Source organism: Coffea arabica, chromosome 5c (genome assembly GCF_036785885.1).
Source record: "Coffea arabica cultivar ET-39 chromosome 5c, Coffea Arabica ET-39 HiFi, whole genome shotgun sequence".
Classification (NCBI taxonomy): domain Eukaryota; kingdom Viridiplantae; phylum Streptophyta; class Magnoliopsida; order Gentianales; family Rubiaceae; genus Coffea; species Coffea arabica.
In genome coordinates this window covers 48,353,094-48,361,364 of record NC_092319.1, presented here as the reverse complement: position 1 = coordinate 48,361,364, position 8,271 = coordinate 48,353,094, and the positions used below count along the sequence as shown (strand labels likewise).

Sequence of the window (8,271 nt, the reverse complement as noted above, 5' to 3'; positions counted from 1 at the left end):
AAAGTGTGATTTTTACGGGATAATATGTTTATATTTGATTGGCTGTGAATTTAGATCATTATACAAAGAATATCTTAAATTCTTATCCTGATTTGATTGAAAGAACCATGGGTCCGCCATGGATTGGCGATGGTTTTAACCCTCTTTTGTTGGGTTTTTGTTGAAACATGATGAATCACAAGGAGAACTTGGATTTTTTTTTATTCATTTTATTGAATCAAGAAACCATAGTGGAAACTTGAGGTGGAGAACTGGAGGCTGCGGAGATTTGAGGTATAATAATTGATGTTTTGGAGGGTAGTCCATCAGAGGCATTTGGTCAAGGGCTGTTGAAGACGATGCAAAAATAAATAAACAAATAAACTAAAAAATATGTTTGTTTCCACAACAGTGCAAGCATTACCAAACAAACCCATTACCATTTACTTCAAGTGTGAGCCAAACCGGTGGTTATTATTATTGGCTGGAATGCCTGCCCAGTGAACGACAAAGGACCTGCTGGTGGCAAACGTCAATGAACATTTAATAATATCAATAAAATCTGAACACGTTATATATGCAAGTTTCACAATAAAACGAGGTCTGGGATAAGATTCGTGGTCTGTGGAGTGGAAGGAGCAAGATGAGCACTGAAAATGGAGCAAGAGAAGAAAACAGTGGTCGTTCTTTGTTCGAGACAAAAGCAGCAGAAGGAGGTTCAGTTGCTGCAGCTTACAAAGTTTTTGCTTTCACAGTACTTGTCAGCATAGTGCTGATATGGTTGTACAGATTAACGTACATCCCTGGAGTTGGAGAACCTGGAAGATGGGTTTGGATTGGCATGTTCGTCTCAGAGCTCTTGTTTGGTTTTTACTGGATCATTACTCAGTCTGCTCGCTGGAACGTTGTCCAAAGGATTCCATTCAAAGACAGGCTTTCACTCAGGTGACAGGTCCTCTCTACTGATTTTTAAAGCTAACCAATTAGAGGAATTCATTTCACTGGTGTTGGTTAATGAGCCTTAAATTTGAAGTATACAGGGCATGGAATTGATTGTAATGAGGCCGAAAAGAAATCTTACAAAAAAATGGCTACGTGGGGGCGTGGAAGAAAGAACTTTTTTTTTTTTTTTTAAATGCACAAGAAAAAAATGTTTGTTAGCGTTTTGATCAATGATTCCATGTTGCAGATACGAAGACAAATTGCCAGATGTTGATATCTTTATTTGCACAGCGGATCATGTAGTTGAGCCGCCAATTATGGTGATTGACACTGTATTGTCGGCCATGTCATATAACTATCCTCCTGAAAAATTGAGCATTTACCTTTCCGATGATGGAGGATCAGAATTCACATTCTATGCTCTTTTGGAGGTCTCTGACTTCGCAAAGTATTGGCTGCCCTTCTGCAAGAAGTTCAAGCTGGAACCCAGGGCTCCTGCAGTCTACTTTAAGAGAAATATTCTTGACTCGCACGACCTTGTTCTCGCTCAAGAGGAGTCGAAAGTTAAGGTAAGGTTGGATTTATTATGCTTGACTTGTTCAAGTAGTGATTGTCATGGAATCTTTGTGAAGAAGACTAATGAAATGATGGTAAAGGAGGGGGGGAAAATGTTGCTAGCCTCCTCTGTTTTCTAGATAGATTGAAATTTTCTTTCTTTTTGGTTTTTCCTTCAGAAATTATATGAAGACATGGCGAGTAGGATTGAAACAGTTGTTGAAGAGGGAGGCATCCCAAAAGAGATTAAGGAAAAACACAAGGGGTTCTCAGAGTGGAATTCCTTAATTGCAAGGAATGATCATCAGTCTATTGTTCAGGTACTCATGAAGTAGATCAGAATAATTGTCATAGTAATATGTACCAATATTAGCTTTGATATAATTCTTCTCTCTCTAAAAGGTACACAATGAAATTAGGATTTAAGATCTTCGTTACGTTTTCAGATATTAATTGACAGAAGAAATCCCAACTCTGTTGACATTGATGGACATCAGTTGCCTACTCTGGTGTACTTGTCCAGGGAGAAAAGGCCACAACGGCCACACCACTTCAAGGCCGGATCTATGAATGCATTGGTATATTACTAAAACCCTCCTGCTTCCGAAGATTGTTTTTGCACACTTCGCACATTCAGATTTCGCAGCTAATCTTAGACCTTGTTTGAGAGCTTCTGTGAGTCGCATATACAAAATGGAGCTGTTTAAAGTTTAGCATCGTCTCAGCCAAACATTCTTTCGAACTTTCGTGCAGATAAGAGTTTCATCAAAAATAAGTAATGCACCGATCATCCTCAATTTGGACTGTGATATGTACTCGAATGATTCAGATGCACTTCGAGATTCATTATGCTTCTTTATGGATGAAAAACAAGGGCATAGAACCTCCTACGTGCAATATCCACAAAGATACCATAACATCACTAAACATGATATCTATTCAAGTGTGGCCAGAGTTGTTCACCAGGTAAACCTTCAATCCTCATTCATTTCTGTGTCAGCATTTTCGGACATCTAGCAGACTAAAACCTTAAATTTCCCATGAGAAGATTGAGCTGGCTGGAATCGATGGTAACGGTGGTGCCCTTTACTGTGGTACTGGATGCTTTCACAGGAGAGCAAGTCTTTGCGGAATGAAATTCTCCGAGGATAACAGAAGTGAACTGAAGAGCGTGAAACATGAAATCGAAGGTAGGCCTGTTGAAGAGTTGGAAGAAGCATCTAAACAAGTTGCAAACTGTAGCTATGACGATGGAACTCAATGGGGAAAAGAGGTCTCTTTCCAACACACATCACTGGACCAACATGCATTTTGATAGAAATGTATATACAGAAAAGAGGCCACAATTAAGACAAGTTAATAATGATAACTTTGTTGAATTTGCAGATGGGATTGGTCTATGGATGTCCAGTGGAAGATATAGTCACAGGCCTAGCGATTCAGTGCAGGGGATGGAGACCAATTTATCACAATCCAAGTAGATATGCCTTTCTGGGAATTGCTGCTACAACTTTAGATCAATCTCTTGTTCAGAGTAAGAGGTGGTCCGAGGGCATGTTCCAGATTTTCTTATCCAAGTATTGTCCTTTCATTTATGGCCATGGCAAGATCAAACTGGGTGCCCAAATGGGATATTGTATCTACCTTTTATGGGCTCCCATTTCCCTTGGCACGCTTTGTTATGCAGTTGCTCCTAGTCTTTGCTTACTTCATGGCATTCGAATATTTCCGGAGGTGCGTAGATGCTGAACCTTCAAATTCTTGCATTTTTCATTAAATTCCAGCAAAACTCCCGTTTCTAAGTACGTGTTCTATGGAGCATAGATAAAAATCTTCGATAAACTGTCCTGTTGATTTGCAGGTTTCAAGCCTGTGGTTTCTTCCATTTGCATATGTTTTTGTTGCGAAATACGCATACGGCTTAGCTGAAGCTCTTAGCTGTGGGGATACATTGAAATCATGGTGGAACTCGCAAAGAATATGGTTGTTTCGTAGAACCACTGCATACTTCCTTGCCTTCATCGACACAGTCATTAGGCAACTAGGCCTCTCCCAAACAACATTCGTTCTCACACCCAAGGTGGTTGACGATGATGTAATGAAGAGATATGAGAATGAAATCTTGGAATTTGGAAGCTCATCGATCATGTTTACTATCATAGCAACAATTGCACTCCTGAACCTTTTCAGTTTCCTTTTGGGTATCCGGAGAGTTGTTTTGGCTACCGAATCATCAAGGGCTTTCCAGCAGTTTATCCCACCAATCATCCTTTCTGGATTACTGATAATGATCAACATACCTGTGTACCAAGCACTCTTCTTCCGCACTGACAAGGGTCGCATGCCATCTTCTGTCTTGTGGAAATCTGTTATGATCGTCTCACTTGCATCTTTGATGCCTATTTACTAGCTCAAGTTTGTAATAATTAGAGGCCCTCTGTGGAATTGAACATTCCGCAGAGAATGAATTCAGCCTTGGGTGGTAACTCAGCTGCGAAATTTCTTGATGAATCAATTATTGAGCCTAAATTCTCTATGGCTGCTGAATACAATCAGGTAGTTGATCGTAGATGCTTATTCAGTTCTTCGTCTCCCTCTCTCTATCTCTCCTTTTTTTTAGTTTATAAGAAAATGTATTGTACTATTCTCTGATATCGAAAAACAAAGGATAGAAAAACAATCTTTTTCAATTTCTCTAAAGCTGTACTCCTTTTTCTCTTTATTTTTTCTCGGTCTGGTCATTGTGGGGATTTAATGGGGGAACTTATCTTAAGAACATCATGAAGCCAATTACTTGATATATATATATATATTGTATTCGCGCGGAACGAAAGTTTGTCACTGAAAATTTCATTAGAAAATCTCCAAACTCCTTTAATAAAACGTAAAAAATATTGGTTGTGTTTCTTGCCAATTTGGTGAAGATATATAACGGTACTAATTACCAATTGGCTGAACAGTGGTTCTTTATGGGTCCTCTTTAGATTGCTTTCGGGCCGGCTTTTCGATTAACTCCTGCGTTTGTCTAAATTAGTTGGGTCCGATTTCGAAAAAATATATATATAGCGGTACCAATTGTACTTATGAAAGAAGAAGTTATTTTGCTTTACCTAAAAAATAAATCCCTTCACAAATTTGCCTTTCTCCAATTCGAGTTTCTGTTTCCCCTTTCTGTTTCTCGCATTGACATTTATTTCTTTAATGCTAATCTGAAAATGTCTCCATCTGTTCCTGTAGCCAAGCTTTAGGTCCTAAATGTCAAGTACTAAATGGGCCGAGTTCGGACTTGTTAAAGCCAACTCACCAACAGCCTCCTTATTACCGGACTTGTCTGCACGAGACGATTCGGATACATAATTCGTGTGGCCCGAATGGGTCAATTGTCTGCAGCGGAATCTCCTCATTATGTTTCCATCTTGGAAAAGTAATCGATTTTTTCATTTTTATTTTTAATTTCTGTATCTATAGAATTGCTTTGTGTCCACGCCTCTTTCAGAAAAGTACACCTTTTCTCTACCTTCCATCATTTCACCAACAAATAGACCGAAAGCTGAAAAAATATCAAACACCGCCCATCTCCGCCACCTCTCACCTCCTCCTCCGCCTTTCTCCAGCAACAATCCGACCTTGGTTGGTCTTATATCATTCTTTTGTTTTTTTCTTTCTTTCTTTCTTAAATTTCCTCAATTAGCGATCGATATCATCGATCTTTGCCCTTTTTTTATTTTTGGGGTAAAATTTAGTAAAGAAGAACCCTAATATCTTTTGAGGCCCAAAAAAAAAAAAGGAACATCATTTCCAATCGGTAGTTATGGCCTTTCTCAACAATGATGATTTCTCTGAAAATCCTAAAGCTACTTCCAGATTCAACCGATCCTTAACGCTGCACAACCCAAACCCAGCGTACGAATTTACCAAAACCCCCCTCCTTCCTCTCGAACGCACCGGCTCCGTCAAGAAGTTGTATGGTTCCCCTTTTGGCTCAATGGCTTCGGCGGGAAACTCGTTGAGGGGTAAGGTTCAGAAGCTTCGTTCCCTCTTCGAGAAACCCCCGCCGCAATCTTCCCCTAGTTTATCACCCCAGCCATCATCCTTATCCTCATCATCATTGTCCTCCTCTTCCAGACCCGCGAAAAGCTTAAGTTTGGATCCCCCCCATTTCCGCCTGCCTGGTACCGAGGACAGAGTTGTCATTTACTTCACCAGCCTCCGGGGAATCCGCAGAACCTACGCCGATTGCTGCGCTGTTCGGATGATCTTCAAGGGCTTTCGCATAAATTTAGACGAGAGGGATATTTCCATGGACAGCGCGTACAGGAAGGAATTACAGAGCGTTTTGGGGGAGAAAACCGTGAGTTTACCTCAGGTGTTTGTCAAGGGGAAGTATATTGGTGGAGCTGATGTTGTGAGGCAGCTGAATGAGGCGGGCGAGCTCGCCAAAATGCTCAAAGGATTGCCTATTCGAGCAGTAAAGCCTGGGTTAGGGTACATTTGCGAAGGCTGTGGGGATGCCAGGTTCGTCCCCTGCTCAAATTGCAGTGGAAGTCGTAAAATATTTGACGAGGATGATGAGCAACTTAAGCGGTGCCCGGAGTGCAATGAGAACGGCTTGATTCGTTGCCCTGAGTGCTGCTATTGAATTATCTGAAAAAGAAAATGAATAATAAAAAAAAAAGAGAAGAATTTCATGCTGGTTTAGTTCAGACTTCAGATAGTGATAACCTGTTTGTGTTTGGTTTTTTGTTCCTTGAATTGGGGTTATACCAAATTTCCAGTTTGTTGTACATAAGAGTGTGAAAGATGGTGCATTCTCAAGGCGAAGTATGGCCTTCGCCTGGGTCGTATTGTACTGTAAAAATTGTGGTTGCTTCCCTTGTGTATGTATAAGGGGGGTCTTTAATGTAAGGATTGGTAGCTGATATTGTGCTGCGTATTTCATGCAGCTTATGGTAAACATTAATGGAAATTGCCATTATTGTTAGTAATGGGGATCATCATTCAACTTTTTTTGCATTTAGTAGTAACATTTTACTATTGCTTTTTGGTTATCTGTAAGCAAGTCCATTGGCACCAGATTTTGGTTCTCTTGACAAAACATTATTGTGCCTTATGTGTCATCAGGATGATGGTTGTTTAGATTGATTAATGCATTCATGTGTATCATTTTTATGGGTCCTTTATATCTTACAATACAAACTCCTTGTATAGGAGAGTATATGTGTTGGTTCATTAGTGATTAAATTTCATGCTTGAGATTTGTTGGGGAAAGCTGTTCATATACTTTCCTTGGTTTAACATTGCAAAGGGTAAGAACAGGCTGGTCTGCTTGACGGAAATGGCTCTTCCTTGCCTGTATGTGCTGAAATGATCTTACTTGAGGGTTGATCAATCGGGCTATCCCTTACACTTTGGAATTGAACGCATCTCTGGTTGTCAAATTATGCTCAAGGGAGGGGACTAGAAGGCTAGAGGTAAAATCTAGGTACCGTATGTTTGTCTTGTGGATACTTCTAATCTAATTAGGCTAATTTTGCCTGTTCTTAGTTTGTGTTAGCCTGAAGATCATCTTTGTTGCTTAATACTAGTAGCAGTTAAGCAGCTATGTTGCTTGCATCACAAACACTACAGCTGTTATCCAGCTGATTAGCATAGCAGATGGTGAAGATAATTGATACTAAATATGTTTGGATGGGAAAATTTTTTCAAATAATATTTTGCTTGCTTGCATTATTTTCATTCATTTTTATAAATTATTAATTATTTTTTATTTCATATACATTATATCATAAAAAAATATTACGATAATTATTTTAAATAATAACTTTTTTAGGGAGCGTTTGAATGGTAAATTATTTTAAATAATATTTCGCTTATATTATAAATATATTTTTTTATCTTACATATATCACATTACAATAATTATTTCAAATAATATCTCATCCAAACAAACCTATTAAATTTTTCAAAGTCCAAATTAATGTTAGATTTTCCAAAGTCCAAATTAATGTAAGACGTGAAAATTCTTTCCCAATGTGTATCCAGGGCACTTCTCTCCGCCAAGTCAGTGTGGATTCAAATATTCAGGCCCGAAGGTTAAGATCCAGGCTGCTGCAGAAGATCTGGGCTGTGAAGCTTTTAGTTTTCTAAGGCAGCCTGTCAGCCGATCGAGTTCCAAATGTCGTCGTCGCATGACATTATGGGGTTTCTGAGAATGTGTTAAGTGGGTTATGAGTTTCAGCCGACCCCCGAAAAAAAAACAAAAAAAAAAAGAATCATTATCAAGTGCCCCATGCGAGGATGTCATGGTCAAAAGTTGCACGCTGCGTTTCGTTTCGGACTTTGCTTGTTTTCGGCTAATAAATAAATTTTATAAAAAAAAAAAGCTAGATGGTTTCGGTTCGGTCATTATCATAAATAAATTAGGATATATTTGTCAAGACCATTCATCGCTGGTAAGGGTTTTAACGAATCGTTTACTAACATTATAATACCCTTACTTCCACATTAAGAGCAAAACTGGAATACATTACATTTTATTAAGCAGTGATCCATTCTTATCAGCTGAATTAAAGTGTGTCAGCGATACCTTAATTTTGCTCAACAAAATAATGTTATAAAAATATCTTTTTATATATCGTAAACATATTTTGCAATTCATCTTTTTATATTTTTAATTATTTTTTATTTTATATATATATTATATTACAAAAAATATTATATTAATAATTTTGAATAATATTTCAAAAAATACTACTCTACTCTGTCCAAGCACCACACTTTAGTTGTTGGTATTTG

At 38.5% G+C, this 8,271-nt stretch overlaps 2 protein-coding genes across 3 annotated transcripts; both read left to right on the top strand.

The window, feature by feature from the left end:
* Positions 1-475: 475 nt before the first annotated feature.
* On the top strand, positions 476-4,170 carry LOC113690925 (cellulose synthase-like protein E6). 2 transcript variants are annotated; one of them, XM_027209058.2, is made up of 8 exons: positions 476-924; positions 1,169-1,490; positions 1,656-1,796; positions 1,923-2,054; positions 2,230-2,442; positions 2,525-2,749; positions 2,863-3,210; positions 3,338-4,170. In XM_027209058.2, exons 1-8 carry the CDS (start codon positions 623-625, stop codon positions 3,884-3,886), a joined length of 2,232 nt encoding a protein of 743 aa, XP_027064859.2. In that variant the 5' UTR covers positions 476-622; the 3' UTR covers positions 3,887-4,170. The 2 variants fall into 2 exon arrangements, with proteins under 2 accessions (XP_027064859.2, XP_027064860.1); XM_027209059.2 differs by lacking the exon at positions 2,525-2,749.
* Positions 4,171-5,018: 848 nt separating this feature from the next.
* On the top strand, positions 5,019-6,461 carry LOC113690927 (uncharacterized protein At5g39865). The gene has a single exon (XM_027209062.2). It carries the CDS (start codon positions 5,288-5,290, stop codon positions 6,113-6,115), a length of 828 nt encoding a protein of 275 aa, XP_027064863.1. The 5' UTR covers positions 5,019-5,287; the 3' UTR covers positions 6,116-6,461.
* Positions 6,462-8,271: the final 1,810 nt, after the last annotated feature.